The following is a 23,972-nucleotide window of genomic DNA, read 5'->3' on the forward strand; positions in this document are numbered from 1 at the left end:
CCTTTACTGATGTTTCCGTCGGCATCAACCTGCCCATATTCCACCAGAATTTTTATCCTTCCTTTACTTTGTCATGGGGAACTATCTACTTTGCATCAGTTATATGTTCATGTGACTGTCTCCCTCAGTAGACCATGGGATTCTTAAGTAGTGAAGCAGGGCCACTGAGATGTACATCCCCAAGAAAAACAAGATAACACTAAAGTCTAGGTCAGAGGCTGGAAAATGTTTTCTGTAAAGAGCCATATGGTATTTTAGGCTTTGTGGCCATTTCGTTTCTGTCACAACTACTCAACTGTGCCATTTTAGTGTTAAAGTATCCATAGACAATATGTAAATGAATGAATATGGCTGTCTTTCAATAAATATTTATGAAACAGGCAGTAGACTGGATTTGATCCATGGGCTATAATTTGCTGCTCCATAATCTATGTGAATGATACTTTCTGTAGCACAGTATGAGTGGGGTCCCCTGAAGTAAAATCTGGAAAGTCCTGGAGAGAATTAATCTACTTTTCAGTCATCTGTGTATCTTTTGCCCCATCCCCCACCAGCACCTAGTACAGCTTTCCATGTAGTAGGCTCTCAATGTTTGTTTTTGTTTTTCTGAATTAAATACACCTGAAAAGTTACCAACTTAGTAAATCATAACAGCATTTTCAGAGCTTAATTACCTTTTAAAACTATCTTACCTTCACCCACTTTTGAATGGGCTATGTTCTTCACATGTACCCCAAAACCTAAAATGCAATAAAAATATAAAATTGTAAAAAAAGAAAAGTATCTTGAAAGTTTGTAGTAAGGTAGTTCAAGAAGGAATCAGGTAAACCCAAGAATCATAAAAGGAATGTGACAAGGGATGATGTAAGCTCAAAACATCTAAGGATTAGCAGCCGAAAGGAGAGAATCTGACAACAGAGCTGGGTAAAAGCAAAAAAGGCATTTCAGCTCTGAGAAACCAGCACCAAGGAACACGACATCATATGTAATAGATGTCTCACAATACCCTCTAAATCCAGGTGAATAATGCATTTAATGCCAGCACTTCAATGCTGGAAAGATGTTAATAATTTGGAGGAAGCTCAGAGACCAACCAAAATGATTAAGAGATTGGAAGGACTCATTTATGAGCAGCTATAAAAGAGCCAAATACGAGCTGGGTCTGCTGATTGCTAGAAGAAGATGGGAAAAGGTGTACAAATTACCGAATGCTGTAAACACCAAAAAGAGGAGGAATGATGGTCAGCTCTACTGGACTTAGCTCTTGCTATGCACATATCTCAGGCATTAACACATTCCTCTCATTATTGGGTCTTAAAACATTTATGTGCCATCTGAATAATATATAACTGGAAATGTTGTGATTGGTAAAGTTCTATAATTACAGGAAAATAGTATTGCTCCAGAAGACTAAATATAAGACAAACTATTGTTTATTAAGGAAACAAATGTTCCGAGAATGTTAGGTGGGCTGACAGAATAAAAACTTACTAATAGTTCACTCTTAGAAGTATGAAATACATACAATTGTGGGTAATAGTATATCATTCATAACTATTTAAAGTAAAGCACAAAAATAGGTATTTCCCTCCCTTGCTTCCTTCCTCCCTCCCTTCTTTCCTTCCTTCTGTTTCATTCAACCATTCAGTTATTCAAACTTCAGTCCATCTATCCACCATTGATCCATCTACCACGTTTTTATCCACCATTCCATCTATCCACATAACTACTGCCTACCCATTTGCTAGGTCCTGTGCTGATGATACAAAGTAACACTGTATAGGGCCTAAACTAAAAACAAAAACAAAAAAATAAACTTACAGTCTCAGAGTTGGGTTAGGGAATACTTTAAAATATAATTGGTCGGGCACAATGGCTCACACCTCTAATTCCAGCACTTTGGGAGGCCAGGTCAGGCAGATCATTTGAGGTCAGGAGTTCAAGACCAGCCTGGCCAACATGATAAAACCCTGCCTCTACTAAAAAATACATATGTTATCCAGGTGTGGTGGCACGTGCCTATGATCCCAGCTACTTGGGAGGCTGAGGCAGGAGAATAATTTGAACTTGGGAGGCAGACGTTGTAGTGAGCTGAGATCACACCACAGCACTCCGGCCTGGGAGAAAATGCAAGACACTATCTCAAAAAATACACACACACACGCGCACGCACACACACACACGCACACACACACACCTGTAAGTTTAATGACATGAGGTTCATCTTCCATCACAAGTAAAAAGTGGGCTCAGAAGGAACAGATAGGTTTCATAAAGAGTGATAAGGGAACAAAGAAACATGGCCCCTAACTCAAATGAGAGAGAGGGGAAAGGCTGGGGACACTTCCCAGAAGAATTGATATCTGAGCTAAGTCCTAAAGAATTCTGAGGAGTCTATTAATCAGAAAGAGTGGGAATAAGCATCCTAGGTAGGAAGAATAATATGTTTAAAGGACTGGAGATAACAGTGCTGGATCATTTTGTCACAACACGTGGAACGGACACAAGTACTTCAGATAGTTTTAGACAAATAGTGTAAGGCAGATGGTGATCTTAAAAATCATAATTAGAATATATTATGACTATGGATGGGTTTTATTATCCTTACTAACTTTTGCCTCCCAAAGTTTCTCCACTAACAAAATCACAGCCTTATATGGCCTAATAATTGCATCTATGTAGCGCTTACTCTGTGTTAGGAACTATTTTAAAGTCTTTATATATAGTAAGTGATTTTATCCACTTAACAACTCTATGTGGTAGGTACCATTATTGTTCCTATTTTAAAGATAAGGAATAGAGGTAGAGAGAGGTAATAACTGAGTTATACAGAGAGTAGCACAGCAGCATTAGTTACTTGGGGCATCTTGCTCCAGGATTTCTGCTTTTATGTTCACTGTGCTGCTGCAAGCCTTCTAATTCTAGAGCCTGTTTTCATAGCTTTACCGCTGTAACTCACCCCAAAGGTGATGCAGCAAATAATCAGGGACACAGTCAAATATTTTGGGAGAAGAATGTTTATAGCAGCAAAATTTATAGTCATAACACATAAAATAACCTATACGTCCCATAATGTGGAATGTTTAATCATGGTATAGACCATTAAGCAAGCATTTTAAATTATGATCCAGAAATAAGTAACACGGGAAATACTCAGTATAAAGGACAAAGGGAAATGCAAAGAAACAAATTATGATCCTAGTAGTGTGTGTGTGTGTGTGTGTGTTTAGAAAGGAAATCCACTAGTCAGACTGAGTTCCAGTTCCAGTCTTAATTTTTTTTTTTTAATTGCATTTTAGGTTTTGGGGTACATGTGCAGAGCATGCAATACAGTTGCATAGGTACACACATTGCAGTGTGTTTTGTTTGCTTTCTCCCCTTCACCCACATTTGGTATTTCTCCCCTGGCAATCCCTCCCCACCTCCCCCTCCCACTGGCCCTCCCCTTTCCCCCCTATAGACCCCAGTGTTTAGTACTCCCCTCTCTGTGTCCATGTGTTCTCATTTTTCATCACCCGCCTATGAGTGAGAATATGCGGTGTTTCATTTTCTGTTCTTGTGTCAGTTTGCTGAGAATGATGTTCTCCAGATTCATCCATGTCCCTACAAATGACACGAACTCATCATTTCTGATTGCTGCATAATATTCCATGGTGTATATGTGCCACATTTTCCCAATCCAGTCTATCATCGATGGGCATTTGGGTTGATTCCAGGTCTTTGCTATTGTAAACAGTGCTGCAATGAACATTCATGTGCATGTGTCCTTGTAGTAGAACGATTTATAGACCTTTGGATATATGCCCAGTAATGGGATTGCTGGGTCAAATGGGATTTCTATTTCTAAGGCCTTGAGGAATCGCCACACCGTCTTCCACAATGGTTGGACTAATTTACACTCCCACCAACAGTGTAAGAGTGTTCCTTTTTCTCCACATCCTCTCCAGCATCGGTTGTCTCCAGATTTTTTAATGATCGCCATTCTAACTGGCGTGAGATGGTATCTCAATGTGGTTTTGATTTGCATCTCTCTGATGACCAGTGACGATGAGCATTTTTTCATATGATTGTTGGCCATATATATGTCTTCTTTCGTAAAGTGTCTGTTCATATCCTTTGCCCACTTTTGAATGGGCTTGTTTGTTTTTTTCCTGTAAATCTGTTTGAGTTCTTTGTAGATTCTGGATATCAACCCTTTGTCAGATGGGTAAACTGCAAAAATTTTTTCCCATTCTGTTGGTTGCCGATTCACACTAGAGACTTGTTTATTTTGCTGTGCAGAAGCTGTGGAGTTTCATTAGGTCCCATTTGTCTATTTTGGCTTTTGTTGCCAATGCTTTTGGTGTTTTGTTCATGAAGTCCTTGCCTACTCCTATGTCCTGGATGGTTTTGCCTAGATTTCCTTCTAGGATTTTTATGGTGCCGGGTCTTAGTGTAAGTCTTTAATCCATCTGGAGTTAATTTTGGTGTAAGGTGTCAGGAAGGGGTCCAGTTTCTGCTTTCTACACATGGCTAGCCAGTTTTCCCAGCACCATTTGTTGAACAGGGAATCCTTTCCCCATTGCTTGTTTTTGTCAGGTTTATCAAAGATTGTATGGTTGTAGCTATGTTGTGTTGCCTCTGATGCCTCTGTTCTGTTCCATTGATCTATATCTCTGTTTTAGTACCAGTACCATGCTGTTTTGATTACTGTAGCCTTATAGTATAGTTTGAAATCCGGTAGTGTGATGCCCCCCACTGTGTTCTTTTTGCTTAGAATTGACTTGGCTATGCGGGCTCTCTTTTGGTTCCATATGAAGTTCAAGGTGGTGTTTTCCAGTTCTGTGAAGAAAGTCAATGGTAGCTTGATGGGGATAGCGTTGATTCTGTAAATTACTTTGGGCAGTATAGCCATTTTCACGATATTAATTCTTCCTAACCATGAACATGGAATGTTTCTCCATCTGTTTGTGTCCTCTCTGATTTCGTTGAGCAGTGGTTTGTAGTTTTCCCTGAAGAGGTCCCTTACGTTCCTTGTGAGTTGTATTCCAAGGTATTTTATTCTTTTTGTAGCAATTGTGAATGGCAGTTCGCTCTTGATTTGGCTTTCTTTAAGTCTGTTATTGGTGTAGACGAATGCTTGTGATTCTTGCACATTGATTTTATATCCTGAGACTTTGCTGAAGTTGCTTATCAGTTTCAGGAGATTTTGGGCTGAGGCAATGGGGTCTTCTAGGTATACTATCATGTCGTCTGCAAATAGAGACAATTTGGCTTCCACCTTTCCTATTTGAATACCCTTTATTTCTTTTTCTTGCCTGATTGCTCTGGCTAGAACTTCCAGTACTATATTGAATAGGAGTGGTGAGAGAGGGCATCCTTGTCTAGTGCCGGATTTCAAAGGGAATGCTTCCAGTTTTTGCCCATTCAGTATGATATTGGCTGTTGGTTTGTCATAAATAGCTTTTATTACTTGAGATACGTTCCATCGATACCGAGTTTATTGAGGGTTTTTAGCATAAAGGGCTGTTGAATTTTGTCAAATGCCTTCTCTGCGTCAATTGAGATAATCATGTGGTTTTTGTTTTTGGTTCTGTTTATGTGGTGAATTACGTTGATAGACTTGCGTATGTTGAACCAGCCTTGCATCCCTGGGATGAATCCTACTTGATCATGATGAATAAGTTTTTTGATTTGCTGTTGCAATCGGCTTGCCAATATTTTATTGAAGATTTTTGCATCTATGTTCATCATGGATATTGGCCTGAAGTTTTCTTTTCTTGTTGAGTCTCTGCCGGGTTTTGATATCAGGATGATATTGGTCTCGTAGAATGATTTGGGTAGGATTCCTTCTTTTTGTGTTATTTGGAATAGTTTCAGAAGGAAGGGTACCAGCTCCTCTTTGTGTGTCTGGTAGAATTCGGCTGTGAACCCGTCTGGACCTGGGCTTTTTTTGTGTGGTAGGCTCTTAATTGCTGCCTCGACTTCTGCCCTTGTTATTGGTCTATTCATAGTTTCAGCTTCCTCCTGGTTTAGACTTGGGAGGACACAGGAGTCCAGGAATTTATCCATTTCTTCCAGGTTTACTAGTTTATGTGCATAGAGTTGTTTGTAATATTCTCTGATGATGGTTTGAATTTCTGTGGAATCTGTGGTGATTTCCCCTTTATCATTTTTTATTGCATCTATTTGGTTGTTCTCTCTTTTCTTTTTAATCAATCTGGCTAGCGGTCTGTCTATTTTGCTGATCTTTTCAAAAAACCAGCTCTTGGATTTATTGATTTTTGGGAGGGTTTTTCGTGTCTCAATCTCCTTCAGTTCAGCTCTGATCTTAGTTATTTCTTGTCTTCTGCTGGGTTTTGAGTTTTTTTTATCTTGCTCCTCTAGCTCTTTCAATTTTGATGATAGGGTGTCAATTTTGGATCTCTCCATTCTTCTCATATGGGCACTTACAGTTCCAGTCTTGACTCTGTCATTTATTTCTTTTGTGACTTTGGGTAATAATTTCACCCCTCTGTACCCCAGTTTTCTTATCAGAAAATTGTTGTTGTAAGGGTTAAAAAATTCACACATGTAAAATGCTTCAAATGCTGGCAAGCACTTGATAGCTATCAAAATATAGGAAACCCTATTTAAAAATTAGAACTGGATAGTACATATTCAGATGGCAGTTTAATAAATATTCTTTGTAGTCTAGGAACCAATACTTTATAACTTCATCCAATTATTTTTCCCTTTTACACATGAAAAAAATTCTAAGTCGAGTGAGATGAGGGGCATTTTCCATTGCAAGTAAATAGTATTTGCTTTCAGAATCTACTTTGTCAAATTGTAAGACTTACTAAACACTTAAGCAAACACTGAAGAGTTATCAAAGTCTTCTTTTTAACCAGATACCTTCTCAAGGCTAGATTCCTGATGTTTTACTTTGGTTGAATACTCTTAAATTGTGAGGATTTAAAACTATTTAAAATTGTGTTTTCATGTCAGTTAGGATCGGTAAATTGAAGGAAATTACAAATTGGCTTTTGAAGAGCCTAAGGCCATAGTTTATTTCTCATCCATGTTTTGAAATTATCTTAATTATATTGGTTTTTAAATGTTAATTTAAAAAATAGAAGGAAGTGAGCAGTTTTAATAATAGCACCCAATCTATTTTGCCTCAAAGTTTTTTTTTTAACTAAGAGAATAATTTATTATTTTTAATTTATAAGAATTGTATTTATTTATGGTGTACAATTTGTATTTCAATATATGAACATATCATGGAATGTCTAAATTGAGCTGCTTAACATATGCATTATTGCACATATTTATTTGTGGTGAGAACACTTAAAATCTATTCTCATCAAGGAAATTCTTGAAGTCATCTTTGGAGCTGGTCTCAGGAATAATGCTACTGTTTCGGGGGCATGTGACTTTCACTGCTTTGCCCAGAATCTTCAAAGTCAAATCAATGGCTTACGCAGTTTCTTAAGAAAATGCTGGAAAATCGTTGACCAAGGAAATGAGGTTATTTTGCTGCTCTCACCATTAGGAATCTGGTTTCCTGGCAAGCTTTCATAGCCTCTTTCTCTCTTTCTCTTTCTTCTCGGTGTGTCTCTCAGGTCTCCTATGTAAAGGCGATTGACATCTGGATGGCGGTGTGCCTTCTGTTTGTGTTTGCTGCCTTACTGGAATATGCAGCAGTGAACTTTGTCTCCAGGCAACACAAAGAGTTCCTGCGCCTCCGAAGGAGACAGAAGAGGCAGAATAAGGTACGATTTGCCCTCAGTTCAGACAATGTAAAGCTTGAGTTGGTTCACCAGGCAATGTAATTGAGAAGAGCACACAATAAGCAAGAAGCCAAGGTTAATTATTGTTCTGATTTGTCCCACTGCACTGACTCAGTGCTCAGCTTAGGCCTTTAAAATTGGGGAGGACTGTCAGATTCAGCAAATAAAAATACATGTTATGGAGTTAAACTGGAATTTCAGATAACAATTTTTAATATAAGCACATCCTAAATATTGCATGGGACACACTTATACTAAAAATTGTTTATCTGAAATTCAGATTTAACTGGGCTCCCTATATTTTATCTGGCAACTCTAATTGGGGATATATACTCAATTTGACAAAGTTATTTTAAAATCCTGGTTCTTCTGAATATTGACTATGTGTGTGTGTGTATTTGACTGTGACTGTGTGTGCACATCACTGATTTGGTTGACTTTTTTCATCAATTGCTCTGCCTTTATGTAAATAATGTCATGCCCATATAGTCTGCAACTTGATAAATCCAGTGAAACAGCTCATTATTTCAACTTAAAGTTTAGTGAAGAATCCTAAGCTTTACACTATCCAGAGACTTGAGGTTTGAAATGCATAGCTCAAGATCTCCAGTCCAGTGGTTCTCAAACTTGCCTACACATTAAAATTGCCTGGGGATATTTAAAAAATCCCAAGCCTTAGACACACCTTACACAATTAAATCTCAGTCTTAGGAGGGGCACCCACCTCAGTATTTCTGCAGCTCCCCAGGCAATTCTGGTGTGCAGACATGTTTGGAAAGCACTGCTCTGGTTTATAACCCAATCTCATAGAGGCTACCAAAAGGCTTGCACCTGCTTTCCATTTCAAACTCTGGGAGAGAAGCATGCCCTTTGATATGGAGAATGTTACCTCCCGTAACAGTATTGCTTGAGAACTAAAGTTAAAATTTTATGTACAGTAGAGAGAGAGAGAGAGAGATTTTTCAAAATCTGTTCCAAAAAAATCTTTGAAAAATTAAACCTGTTAGTGAAGTAATAGTTACATGCTACTCTGTTGGAATGAAAACAAAAATGTTTCACAGTCACTATTAATGCTGCAAATACCTAGATGTAAAGCTGAATATTTGTTGTGAGTTAGACATTGCTTATATTGAGTTTCTGTAGGTATGAGCTGACATCTGACTGCATCTACTAAAAGGTTTCCTGCACATACTCTGGGCTTGAAGAGATAAATCTATCCTGTTAGCTGCACTGTCTCGCTCTTCATTACCTCTCAGGAACATTTTGTCCTGCCATAGATAAGGAAAACAAGTGAAGAAACACAAATATCCTCTTTGCTGTACATTACCTTTTAATATTGTGCCTTTCTCAATTTTCTCCTTACTGCCTCCCTGTTGGTGCTAATGTTTCTTTAATCACATTCACAGAAGTCCAGCACACAGCAGCACAATTTCAGGATCACTTGTGCCACACAGAAAACATTCTTAGATTATGATGGTATTTAAACACAAAATAGTATAAAGTTAAAAGAACTCATACTGCAACTGTCTATTAGTCAGTGGATGGTTTAAGTCCTTCAACAATTTCTTTTACATACAGTAATATTGCTCTGGTTTCCCAAACTTACCTTATCATAAAAAGAGTCACCTAGGACCCTTCTGAAACATACTAATTATCAGTAAAATTCCTTTCAGATGTTGATTTATAATGTTGGGTGGAATACAAGAATCTGTACTCTTAATAAGCACTCTAGGTGATTTTTACAATGAGATAAATTTAAGGAACACTATCCTGGCTTATTGACTGTATGCTCTTCTAGACCAGAGATTAAAAATGGGTTTCATTTTGCTTCCCAATTCTAAATAATTGGTAGGGTATTTTTGAAATGCTGTGTGAAAGATTCTTAGACTGTATCTGGGCTCTGTGGGAATGAGATCTGTGATTAATTAGCAATGTCTGGCATTACATAATCAAACTACTCACACAGGTTAAATATATGTATTTATTCATTTAACAGATGTTTATTGAGCACCTACTATGCTTAAACATGGAAATCTGGGAATACAGTAGAGAATGAGAGAGATAAAGAAGTAGAAAATGAGGTTGAAGAATAGGTGATTTCAGATTTATTTGCAGGCCAGTATAAAGGATCGTATTTTACTCTAAGTGATCGGAATCCACTAAATAGTTTCAATATAGAAAATACGCTATTGAGTGCATAGCAGCAGATAAGTTAGGAGGCTACTGTAGAAATATAGGTGGATATGTTGATGGCTTAGCTTACGGTATTAGTCATGAGAATGAAGGAGAATGAAGGAAAGTGGTTAGGTTCAAGATTCTTTCATTCGTTTCACAAAAATTTATTTACTTCTTACTATGTGCCAGGTACTGTCTAAACCCTTAGAATACATTGCTTCAAAGGAGAGAAAAAAACACAACTTTTTGATGAAACTTACATTCTAGTGGTTATGCTTTGGAGGTAAAACCAATAGGTCATGCTAATGTATTTTATGTGAAGAGGTGAGAAAATGAAAGAAATTGAATATGTCTCAAAGATTTTGGCTTGAGCAACTGGGTAGGTAGCATTACCATTTATTAAGATAGGGACTATTGTGACAAGCACAGATTTGGGGTGGAACTCACTCATATTTTTATGCTCTTAAGTTCAGATGCCCATGAGATATCTCAGGAAAGTTGGCAAGTGATTAGATAGAAATATATGCTCAAGAAAGGAATGAAATATAGAAATGTTTATTTGGCAGTGACCAGCAAATAGATACTGTTTTAAATCCACAAAACTAGGTGAGATTACACATTAAGATAATAGAAACAAAAAAGCTCTGAGAATGGAGCATTACATCATTGAGAAAGCCTATCTAGCGTGGAAGGGGCAGGAAAAGGAACAAAGGAAATGGTGGCAAACTTTAGATACCACTTGCAATTGCCTTTACTGTGCAGGGGAACATAGAAGATGGTATGGAATAAAATGTGTACTCATGGGGGATTTTGTTTTTCCAAACTAGAAGATAAAAGAATGCATTTGATAAGGGGAAGACTCATTAAAAGGGAGGTATTCACACTGCAGTGAAAGGAGAACATAATTTCAAGGACAAATGTCTTGAGAAGGCAAGAAAAAATACAATTCAGAGCAAAGGGTCAGGGTTGGCTTTACATGGATACAATTATTTCATCCATTTTAATAATGGCTTAAATTATTGCCAATTCATAGATGAAGATACTAAAGCACAAAGAGCTTAAATAGCTTATTCATTCCCATGAGCCAGGAAGTAGCATAGTGGATTTGAAGTGAGATACTCTGTTCCCAGAGTCTGGGTGCTTCACCATTGTACAAACAGAATGGGAAAATGACTATGGTTGCTAGTCGATTGGTATGTCCAATGATGGTAAGATGAAGGAGCTCCTAACTAATAGCTCCTATTGTGTCCATGAATTCTGAGGCTAGCCATCAGCTAAGAGTATGGTGAAGAAATAAAGGTTTGAGAAAGAAGGAGCAACTATTAAATGTTGGTTTGGGAGAGTAAAAAAGCCATTGCTCCAAGAAGAGAGATGGAACAGAATGCTGAGGCAGAGGCAGTGGGAGTGCCCACATGAGAACTGTGGTTATGACTTTAAAGTGTGAACAATCAGGAGGTATGTGTTTTCCCCCAGCAAGCTTCCTGGCTCAGGTTCAGGTACTGAGGTAACAGATACTTGAGTTTAAATACAATTGAAGTTTTGCCAAGTGAGCAGGAAAGTGAGTGAAAGACAAGAAGATGATAGAGGAGTCAAAAGAAGAGAAGTTAGAAGGGAAGAAGGAAGGAAGAAACAAAGAAAGGAGAAGGAAGGAAGAGAGAGTGGAAGGGAGAGAGGGAGGGAGGGAAGGAGAGATGGAAGTGAAGTGAAGGGAGCTTGCATGGCAGTAGTTGCAGTGATAAACCAGAAATTCTAAGGTGGATAAGAGAGGGTAGAATATGAAAGAGACATTAAGTATGAGAGAGAGAGAGAGAGAGAGAGAGAGAGAGAGAGAGAGAGAGGGAGACTCAAAATTAAGATTTCACAGGAAGTAAAGACAAAGATAAGGTTACGATCATAAATAAGCATATGGGACTAAGGCTGCGTGGAGAAAAAATTATTGGCAACAAGGCAGTCCAGGAATTAGAAGGCCTAGAATGGGGTCTATTATCTATGTGAATATTTAAGACTCCCCAGAAAAGACGACATTAATATGAGTGTTGGGTTGACAGGGAAATGGATGCTAAAGTTATCAACTAATAAAGGATAACAGCACAGATAGATAACAGCAGCAATAAGGAAAATCAGTGGTGAAGTCTAATGACCTGAACTTCAGAGACGCCAAAGGAGCTGGGTTTGAGGAAGGAGGATAAAGATATGGTTTGGGCATGGCAATGGGAACAAAAAGGATACCTTAGATTAAAAGATGTCTTAGAGATGCCAGTTAGCAATTACAATCTGCTATTTTTTTTAGAGAAAAATCAAGTTTGATTGTTTTACGTGGAGATGTTCTTGAATTTGTGCATCTCAAATGGCTATTCAGAACACAAAGTTTTATTGCCAAAGTTAAGTCTTGAGGGGAGTTGAAGAGCAAATTAAATCATACTTAACCTTTGCAGTCAAGGTTCCTAATTATCATCGATGATTGAATTTTGAAAAAAAATAGGCAAGAGACATTTCCAATTATTTGTCCCTTAAGAAAAGCAGCATTTTTCCATCTTTAAAAAAGTCTGAACCATGGTTAGAAAAAAAAAATAACAGGAGCTAACATTTATTGAGGGCTTACTATATGCCAGGTACTATTCTAGATACTTTACATATAGTAATTCATTTAATCGCTACAACTGTGTGAGTAATGCAATCATACAGCCCAGTTTATCTGGGAAAGTCTTCATTTAGGCCTATTTTTCCAATACCTTGTGTGATTTAAAATTTGTCCTGATTACTCATTTTAAATTAAATGTTTTTTATTAATAGTTGCATTAAAATAAATGGAAATGGGTTTGGTTGACCTCCACTTTATTTTTTTGATTTATTTTTTATTTTTATTTTCTTTTCTTGACCTCCACTTTATAGACCTGGCTTCTGTCATAGGGTGATCCTCTCTTATGGAGGTATGCATGTGCAGTGAACAAGTGCTCACTTTAACACACGGTGAAATCTAATAGAAAAAGAAATAGTCACTACTATCCAAGCCTCTTTTCTGGATGTGTTACAGTTGCAGTGTCATAACTAACACTCCCTTTCCAGGATAGCTTGCGGGGAGCTTGCTTATAAAATGAAGTACAATTTGGACACCAGAAGCTGGGGACAGATGTTGGTCTTTTTCAGTGATGGGTCACTGCTGCCCCTACTGGTCACTTGGGATACCACCCTTGTTCTCTGTCGTGACATGCAAAATCCATGAAGCCATCAGGCTATCACTTGGTAGGGTCAGTGGAAAACATGGAAAATCACAGGTTCCGTAAACATGAAACAAAAAGGAAAGAAAGACTGAACAGTTTTGCTGTTGAGTGCCTGAATTCTCACAATTGAGTGATTTTGTCATTTTCTGTATGATATAAATCTGTTTTAACTATGTTTTATTGTTTGATAACACTTTTTCTTACTTGGCAATGGTCAACATTATAGAGTTGTAACGTTTGTCAGTACCACTTGCCACTTTCAAAATTGTCCTTGTTTGGATTGAATTAAGTGAATAAATTACCTAGTAACAATGAAGATAGCGTTCTTATCTCAATTTACAGATGAGGAAACCGATGCAAAAAGAAAATAGGGTGAGGCAAGGTGAAGCAAATAGGGTGAGGCACGCACAAGTACAGAGTCAGGTCCTGTTTTATTTTTTATTTGATGTTTTGTTCATGGATTTTTCATATTAATAATGATATTTTAAAACATTGCATTAAATATCATTTTGGTACTGGAGTTTTGGGTACCTCCTCAAATTTTGCCCCTGAGGCCTCACTTGTTTTCCCCTAGATTGGGACCCACCTAGTCATGAACTACTAAATTAATTTTCACAGGCTCTAAATGCGTTGTGGCCTGAGTTAAATTTTTTTTGGCAAAAATCATTTAAGAATGTTCAATATTCCAGCCAGGAATGGTGGCTTGTACTTACAATCCCAGCACTTTGGGAGGCTGAGGTCAGGAGTTCAAGACAAGTCTGGCCAACATGTAAAACGCTGTCTCTACTAAAAGTACAAAAATCAGCTGGGCATGGTGGCTTGTGCCTGTGGTCCCAGCTACTCAGGAGGCTGAGACAGGAGAATCGCTTGAACCCAGGAGGTGGAAGTTGCAGTGAGCTGAGATCATGCTACTGTACTCAAACCTGGGCAACAGAGTGAGACTCCATCTTAAAAAAAAAGAAAGGTAAATATTCCCAAGGCAAAATGTCATCTCTTTAATTTCCCACTGAGAAACTGACCTCTGAAATAACATACAGGTTGATATTTTAGAAGGTATAGCAAAACACAAGAGCAGATCATCACCAAAAAGACAATGGCATTAAGCTTTATTCAAGGAAGGTATTTATTGAGAGAACACCTGAGATTACATTTACATGCATGGGAACAGTGGTGTTTACTGAGCAATCAAGCTATCAAATGGGGTCACTTTCAAGGAGTTGCCAGGCAATGTGCAATTAGGTGTATTTGCTTTGATTATCTTTTCTAGGTTTTGCAAAGTAGCCACTGTCAATTTTATCAAACTAGTTTCTCAGAAACAATCACGCCCAGATCTTCCCTGACAGAACTGGCCAACCCCAGTCTATTAGAAGCTGATGCCCCATGTCAATGCAATAAACCCTATTTTAATGTTATCTCCTCAGCTCCAATAAGAAACATGCATGAGCACCACGTGAAGTTATAAAAAGTCCTCTATAATGCAGCCTCACCTGCATTTATCTCCCATTTTCATTTTATATCTGGCTGTACCATACCTTACTTCTGCCAGTGTGCCTAATTTCAGATGCTTCCAGTTACCCAGAGAGCCCTGACTTCGTTTTGTTCAGCTACTAAATAGAAATTGTGGCTGCTTGGGAACATGAGTATGGCATGTAGGCCACCTAATGACAAGTTGCCTTTTACTTATTTTTCTTCTATTTTGATTTGTTTTTATTTGACACATATAGTTGTATATATTTGTGGGGTACAATGTGAGGTTTTGAGGTTTTATACATTGTATTATGATCAAATCAGGATAATTACTATATCAATCATAGGAAACTTATTTCTTCATCAAAATCATCTCTCCTAGATATTTTTAAATATACATTAACTATTTTCACACAACTGTACAATAGAAGACCAGAACTTATTCCTCCTATGTAACTGTAACATAGTACCTATTGACTAACTTCTCATCTCTCTGTCCCCCTCGTTTTCTCTCAACACTGATAACCACTATTACACCCTCTAGCCCCATGAGATCAAATTTTTTAGGTTCCACGTATGAGTGAGATCACGTCCTTTGCAGGGACATAGATGGAGCTGCAGGCCATTATCCTCAGCAAACTAAGAACAGAAAACCAAATACCACTTGTTCTCACTTATAAGTGGGAGCTAAATGATGAGAATGCATGGACACATAGAGGGGAACAACACTTGAAAGGTAGTCTAGGCACGATTGATGTATAACATGAAATGGCAGTAGTATCCCCTATCTTTATCTGGACTTTTGAATACTTTTAATAGAGCACTAAATTATAGTATTGCTTTTAAGTAGTCATATTCCATGACTGGCTCATTTTGAACTTGCTAATGCTTATTAAATGCCCAGGTTTTTTTCTATTTAACACATATACCTGTCAAGCTATCCCCTCTTGATTTTGCTGTTTTTTTTTTCCTAACCTAAAGAAAGGACTTTATATTTATTCCTGTAAATTTTCATTTTGTTGAAATTGGCCATTGTTCTAGATTGTATTAATCTTTGTGGTACTGAGTCGGTCATTTGGAAAATCAGGTATAACTTCTAGATTTGTACCATAGGCAAATAATTGGGTTTTTTTATTGCATTGTAGGTTTGGGGGTACATGTGCAGAACATGCAAGATAGTTGCATAGGTACACATGTGGCAGTGTGTTTTGCTGCCTTCCTCCCCTTCACCCACATTTGGCATTTCTCCCCATGCTATCCCTCCCCAGCTCCCCCCTCCCCGCCATAGGCAAACAATTGTTAATGCCCTTTAGCCGAAGACCACCAGGAACAAACCTGTAGTTAAACAAGGTGGGTTTACTACTCTTTGCAGTGAGGGAGAACACATACAATAAAGGGTTGAGGGTGATGGTCTCCATCCAAAAATTGGTTGATTTGAAGGGGAAAAGTCCAAGGAAGCAGGAGTGTACTCTAGATTAGATACTGTCAGAAAGTGTGCAAAATTCGATGATCTTAATAAATCTTATCTATAGGAAAGCAGACTAGAATGAGAATAAAACTATAATTGTTTAAAAAAATTAGCAGTAATTTTAACCAAGAAAGAAGGATGTTTAGCATTTTGTAAGTAGTATAGTGACCTGTTTTGTCTGTGCTTAGACAAAATCATGAAGTGGCTTTGTTTTGTCTCACCTTACCTGGGTCTTAGGCTAACTTTATCTAAGGCAACATGGAGTTGTGGTTTTCTCCTCCTAAAATGAAGGGGCTAAATTGCCAACATTCAAATAGAGGCTTTAAAATGTAACAGTTCTCTGATTTTGGTAGGCAGTTTCAGAGGCACAGAGATGAATAATAATATTTATCCTATAGAATTGTGGTGAAAATGTGCTTCCCTGGATAAAGCTCATAAAACAGGCCTTGGCACATAGTAAGTTCTATGTTTAGTGATTCCTCATTTTGTGTCCAATTTCTCTACCACACAGGTATGTAGCAAACTCTGGGTCATAAGGTTTTAGTGTTCAATGTATTGGCGAAAATGCTGCACAAAGCACATCAAGTATCTTAGAACAGCTACAATAGCTCTTGCATTTTTACTCTTCTTGTCTTTCTTCCACAAAGGGAAATTAGATTGCATGGCAAAATATGGCCTATGTACAACTTATAAAATAACTTTATTCATAGGAATAAAATAATGAGTTTGTGTTTTCACTCTGCAATATCTAAACAAGAGAGAAGTGGAAATAACTGGGCAGAAGCTAACCTCTTACGTTTTGCCTTCCTTTGATACTGGATGTGACTAAACTAGGTCTTAAATGCATAGAAACCTTCCCCTAATGTAGAGAACCCATTAATATCCTTCAAACTCAATGAGAATGTAAACTGACTTTGAAAGAAGGCTGTTGGAATGCAGATGTCACTACCACTAAGTCTAATCAACAAACAAATCTAAGCAAATGAAAATCCCATTGAATTACAATTAGAGTGGGGTCAACCTTTGAGAGTCCTGCTTAAGGCTTCTTACCTTTTTCTCTTCCTCTAAAAGCTTAGAGGAGTAGTTCTAAACCTAGGGCAATTTTGCCCCCAGGGGACATTTGACAATGTCTGGAGACCTGTTTAGCTGTCATATCTGGGAAGGGATGCTACTAGCATCTAGTAGGTAGAGACAAGGGATGTGGCTAAACCTCCCAGGATATACAACACAGCAGCCCACAACAAAGAATTGCCTAGGTGTACTGCTGATAGTGGTGCAGTGGAGAAACTGGTTTAGAACATTGTCAGGCTATATTTCTTAATATGCAAAAGCTTCAACTGTTTTCTCTTTCTTGTATGCAAATCATGTCTCACCTGCAAGCATTATCGGCACACCATCAGAAGAGCTCTTTCAATTCTGCTAACCTCAGTCAAACAGAACTCTTCCTGCAAGATCTGTACATAAGTAGAGCCCACTGGGTGATGGCGTGTTGTCTTTCCCTTATATTAGAAAAAGGCAAATTCTATCCAGCAGCCTGTCATTGAAATTTGGTTTCTTTATCCAAATGTATACTCAATTGAGTATGAAGGAAAGCTCCATCTGACTGGCTTCATTAATTAAGATACAAATCATGTGGCTCCACATACCACATGCCCTGAGGAAACAGATCTATAATGCTGTGCTTCATGCATGAAGTAAGGCAGGGTCTGCATCTGGAAAATATTAGGTTCAGACTCTGAATTAATATCCAGATTCTGTTAGATGGAGAGGCTTCTATGTGGGTAGGAAAAAATATTATTACAGCTATTTAAGAAATGCTCAGTAGTGTGGAAAGTCATAATGAAAGCTTATTTTTAGGATTAATACCTGGATGTGTGTGATTCAACAGGTACACACAATGATGCTAGTATAAAAAGAGAGGAAAGACAGTGGTTTCAACCATTCTAGAAGGAATCCAGTGGAAAAGGTTTTATTCAATTTGTTACTAAAACTGGGAGAAGGCATATAAGAAGCTTCACTACTTAGAACAGCAATAAGCACAGGAATTGAGAATAACCCATAATAAGCACACTTGTCTAATCAGAGACCACAATAAACAGTTGACAGACTGGAGCTGGTACAGACCACACCTTGACCATCCTGCTCTAGACCAGTGCTTCTCAAACTTTGGTGCACATGAGAATCACCTGGAGGCCTAGACTTTTGATTCAGTAGGCCAGAACAGGACCCAATATTTTATTTCTCTAACAAATGCCAGGTGACAAGTGATGGTCCAGAAAACTCCTAAAATACCTTTTAGTAATAGCAATGCTATAATCATACTTCATACCTTTGCTACTAGTATGACCACAGTCATATCCAAGACATTAACTCCAGTGATTGATTCCATGTTGGGAAATTGGTCACTGGAAGATTAACAAACAGAGAATAAGGGGTTTTGTAAAAGATGTTTAGACTCAAAATCCCAATAGGTGTCCTTTTTCCTTTTCCTTGGAAAGGAAACTCCATAATCATCACTTTTTTTTCCTTTCAAGAAGAATATCATGAAATGGTGTATGTTCTCTTTTATCATTTCACATTTTTTTCCATATTCTGCCACCTGTTTGCACAAGGTGTTTAAAGAAGATTTCATAGATCAGTAATTAAGGCAACAACTGCTCCCTTAGCAAGCATGATGTTGAAAAGGTTGTAACTGCTTCCCCAGGGAAGCCAAAGGTGTGTTTGTTTTTTATGTTAAAGATTGAGGAGTTTGGATGAGTCTTTAACAGACTTGCATGGATAAAGATTTGGGCTTTATTGTAAAACATTATGAATAAATAAATGTCATGGTACTTTGTAACTGCCTATATCATGAGGATATAGAGCTGCTGCTTGACAGGAACATAAAGACCTGAAGTATTTTTAAGGTGTTTTCTTCTAAGCATGTTCCATTTTTCTAGGTATTATGACAGACTGTTATGTTAGGGCTTGCAATATGGAATTCTCTTTTGCAAAATATGAAGCAATTTGTAGAAGGAGTCCTGCAAATGAAACCCCTGTCTTTTTGGTGTCTCCCTCCAATTGTTACTTTCATCTCAGACCATTTCCTATTTTCTCTCCTACATTTCTTCCTACCGAATCACATTTTCCTGTCTCTAACTTTATTTCTCTTTTCTTTCTTTTTTTTACTTTTTTTGAGATGGGGTTTCACCATGTTGGCCAGGCTGGTCTTGAACTCCTGACCTCTTGATCCATCCATATCAGCCTCCCAGAATGCTGGGATTACAGGCATGAGCCACTGCACCCGGCTGTAATTTTCTGTTCTTCTTAATTTTCTTTTTCCCTTACCCTTAGTCTCATCTCTTCAGACTATCTCATTTTGTTCGTTTATTCATATACTCAGTGTAAATGTATTGCATACTTACTATGAGCAATCCACAAAGTCCAATAGACTCTGCCCTTGAAACTCACAGTCCAGGGAACAACAAGAAAAGAATCTGCCTATCAGTGTATGTACATATCATGATACGGGCCATAGAAGTGCTATGGAAAAACACCGAGGGACCCTGTGGTAGAGATCTTCAATATCGCATCCATATTTCCATGGCACTTATTGTTTCTATATACTCTGATGGGCTTCCTACCGCAAGTTTCACTCTCATAGTTGGGGGCTGGGAATAAATAGCTTAGTTTCCTTGTCCCTTGGAGGTAATGTTTCATACTGGCTCCCAGTGGGATTGAGCTCCAGTTGCCCACAGTGAAACTGACTTACCAATGCACCCTGAATTTATGTCTTTCCTTGCTTTGCCTCACTTTCCCATGCCTCTACTGGTGCTTACTGAGATCACGTCCCAAATAAAGTAATAAAACTCACATTTCTGCCTCAGGGTATTCTAGAAAAAACCAACGAAGACAAGCATGAAGCCAATACCTGGGCTAGGGAACTAAGCAGGTACCAGGCAAGGAAAGACTGCACCATGCTAAAAAGGTTGAACTTCCTCCTGAAGGTGATGAGGTGACAATAAGGGTATTTAAACAGGGAAATAGCATGGTCAGATATGCATTATGGAAAGAGCAATCTAGCACTCTGGAGAAGCATTCTGGACCATGTTTTGAACAGTGCAGGACTAAGGCAGAAAAAGAATAGAAGGTTCTTGTAATCAAAACCAGGGGTGGTAAGGGCCTGAAAAGTATTAAGAAATTATATGGCCTTTAAAAAAAATAGGAAAGCAAAGTCAACAGGACATGTACTAATTAACTATATGAAATGCAAAGATGAAGAAATCTAAGATTACTTCCAGGAGTATGGCTTTATCAGAGACGAATTGTAGTGTTACAAGATTGGGTTGGTGACGGGGGAGGAGGGGGGCAAAGATTAAGTTCAGTGCGGGATAGGTAAAATGTGAGAGACAGAGGTAGCTATGTCCATGAGGCAGTCCGGCGCTCAGGAGAGAGGACTGTGTTGGACAGACATGCTGAGAAGTCATTAGGATATAGATAGAGGTTAAAGTTATGTAAGTGGATGACATTACCCAGCAGGTGTGTACAGAGTGAGAAGAGAAGTGGAGGGGAAAGATTACAAAGGAGCAGGAAGGGAAGATGAAGAGGAAAGGGAAGGGGAAAGAGAAGGGCAGGGCAGGGCAGGGGAGGGACGGTTAGGCAGGGCAGGGCAGGGCAGGGCAAGGCAAGATAAGGCAGAGGGCTGAGGATAAAGCATTGTGAGCACCAGCATATCAGAGACAGGCAGGGGAACAGGAGCCTATGACAGAGACAGAGAAAGTCAGAGGGGTGTGTAATCATTCAGAGGCTAGAAGAAGAAACATCCAGGAAGAAAGTTCATAGTATCTAAAGATGTAGAGTTCACATAAAATAAAAGCTAATAAGCAGCCATGGATTAGTCAAAGAAGGACACTGGTAGCCTCAACTACAGCAGGCTCCATGGAGAGATGGAGGCAGACACAAGATTTTAGGGAGTATAGTAGTGAAGGGGACAGTGAGGAAGTGAGGACATCAAGTGTAGACATTTTATTTTTTATTGTACTTTAAGATCTGGGGTATATGTGCAGAACATGCAGGTTACATAGGTATACACGTGCCATGTGGTTTGCTGCATCTATCACCCTATCATCTACATTAGGTATTTCTCCTAATGCTATCCATCCTCCAGCCCCCCCACCCCCCAACAGGCCCCAGTGTGTAATGTTCCCCTCCCTGTGTCCCTGTGTTCTCATTGTTCAACTCCCACTTATGAGTGAGAACATGTGGTATTTGGTTTTATGTTCTTGTGTCAGTTTTCTGAGAATGATGGTTTCCAGCTTCATCCATGTCCCTGCAAAGGACAGGAACTCATTCTTTTTTATTGCTGCATAGTATTCCATGGTGTATATATGCTACATTTTCTTTATCCAGTCTATCATTGATGGACATTTGGGTTGGTTCCAAGTCTTTGCTATTGTGAACAGTGCTGCAGTAAACATATGTGTGCATTTGTCTTTATAGTAAAATGATTTATAGTCCTTTGTGTATATACTTGGTAATGGGATTGCTGGGTGAAATGTATTTCTAGTTCTGGATCCTTGAGGAATCTCCAGACTGTCTTCCACAATGGTTGAACTAATTTACACTCCCACCAATAGTGTAAAAGCATTCCTATTTCTCCACATCCTCTCCAGCATCTGTGTCTCCTGACTTTTTAATGATTGCCGTTCTAACTGGCACGAGATGGTATCTCAATGTGGTTTTAATTTGTACTTCTCTAATGACCAGTGGATGAGTTTTTCTTCCTATGCTTGTTGACTGCATAAATGACTTCTGAGAAGTGTCTGTTTAAATCTTTTGCCCACTTTTTGATAGGGTTGCTTTTTTCCTGTCAATTTGTTCAAGTTCTTTGTAGATGAGTGTAGCCATTTTAACCAAGACAGAGAGAAGTGGCTGAGGAGGCACATAGGCCATGGATTTTTGTTTATTGTTGTTGTTGTTGTTTTATATATAACATCACTTTACTCTAAAATTTACATGGAAAGACAAATGAGTCAAAGGATGAAGTAGGAGGAATGAGTCTACCCAATTTGACTTACACAGTGACAGTTCAAGACAGTGGGATTAACAGAGGAACATATATATAGATCACATACAGCCTAATCCAACCGAATGGGGAACTTAGACTCACAAATATGCTCAACTGATTTTTGAGAAAGGTGTGAAAGCAATTCAATGGAGAAAAAATAGGCGCTAGAACACTTGAACATACTATCCACCCCACAAAAAGGAATCTCAAGTTAAATCTCACACTTTACATAAAAATTAATTGAAAATGCATTACAGACTTAAATGTAATATGTAGACCAGATGCTGTTTCTCATGCCTGTAACCCTAGCAATTTAGGAGGCCAAGGCCAAAGGACTGCTTGAGGCCAGAGGTTCAGGACCAGGCTAGTTTTAAAAATTTTTTGTATTGTTGTTTTTTTTTAATGAGTGACTTGAGTATATTTCAATTCTAATGAGAGAGTTGTTTATAGAGAGAATAATATTACTTACAGGAGTTTTGCGGAAGGGTGGGATAGCATGCTTAGTTGGAGACACTAGTCATACTCAGTAGAAGGGATTCCTTCTGATAACTGGGAGAAGAAAGAAATAAGAATAAGGACATGGCATGTTTGTGGGTGGGTGGGTAGGCAGGATGTTGAAGGAATCCCCACATGATGGCATCTGATTGTTTTCTGTGACAAAGGAAACACATTCATTTTCAGAGTGTAAAGAGAGAAGTGACAGAGTAGGAGGTGTGAAAACAGTGGGAAAAGTTTCAAATGTTTGTGAATTGTGAAATGCATCACCAGGATCCCACAGAAGTTTTCTCAAGAAGCCTTAGGGTCCAGTAGAGGTAGAGGAAACAGTATATGTAGGGGCATCAATGTGCTGGGTTGGGTGAGGTTCTCTAGAGGGGCTCGGCAGCCTAGAATAACAAGATGGTAGGTTCCAGAATTGAACTGGTCAGGACTGACTGAAATAAAAGTGGGCAACCTCTGGTTCAAAACTGATTAAGAATTTTAAGATGGCAAGAGCAGAGCGTCTAAGCCTAGCACCACTCTGTGTATGGACCCTGCGTGTCTGCACAGGTTGCAAGCCCATGAAGTCAATCCTGGATCCAAGCTGAGGGTTTTGCCAGAAAGGATGGATGAATGGACAAAAATATGGATCATGTGATGGTCCAAGCGGGGTAGAGAAATGGGGATATTGTAAAGAAGAGATAAGAATGAAAGGAGAATATTTTACACATAAGTGAAATAAATGTAAGCAATAAAATGTGGCAGTTAGCATCCCACTTATTTACTTCATTAGCAATAAAATAGTGTTTCATTTCAATGATTCTTTCTATTTCTATAGTTATCAAATTTAGTTGAAGTTCTAGTTTTGCACATAGACCTTCAGGGAGTTTTGCTTTACAAATTTTTTGAAGAGAATTCAAAGTTTCAATGAGTAAGAAAACTGGTATCAACTAATCTCCTTTTTGTGTTGTTTTGTTTACTGGGGTAGACAGGCTCAGACAAATATTTCAATACAGAATGTTTTGTGCTACGGGAAAGGTTTAAGTGGATGATTTAAAGTTGTGACTGACGACAAAGCTTCTTTTCCACTTGGTAGCACCAGGGAGTTGAGCCTCTGTCTGGGTCTTAACACAGGAGTAGAAATTTGCCAGGTCAAATGGAGAATTAAGAGGATATCCAGGCTGAGGAAACAGTTATGCAGAGATTCAGATGTAAGAAAAAAACATGTTGCTTTCAATACATCTTAAAGAGTTGGGTCTGGAAAGTGCTAAAACATAGGGCCTAAGAGGAAGGAAAACTTCAGTTGCTCTTGAAGTGAGAGCCACCACAAGGCTTTATAAATGCTACAGTCACATTGGAACTGT

General features: G+C 38.4%; 1 protein-coding gene across 5 annotated transcripts in view; it reads left to right on the forward strand.

Moving 5' to 3' along the window:
- Positions 1-23,972, forward strand: part of GLRA2 (glycine receptor alpha 2) — a 217,773-nt gene that overhangs the window by 156,764 nt on the left and 37,037 nt on the right. For all 5 annotated transcript variants that reach the window (XM_002762634.7, XM_078363906.1, XM_002762633.5 and 2 more), the window contains one exon: positions 7,587-7,736. In XM_002762634.7, the coding sequence (XP_002762680.1) occupies positions 7,587-7,736 (150 nt within the window). The remainder of the gene's footprint in view (positions 1-7,586; positions 7,737-23,972) is intronic.

Source organism: Callithrix jacchus, chromosome X (genome assembly GCF_049354715.1).
Source record: "Callithrix jacchus isolate 240 chromosome X, calJac240_pri, whole genome shotgun sequence".
NCBI classification, from domain to species: domain Eukaryota; kingdom Metazoa; phylum Chordata; class Mammalia; order Primates; family Cebidae; genus Callithrix; species Callithrix jacchus.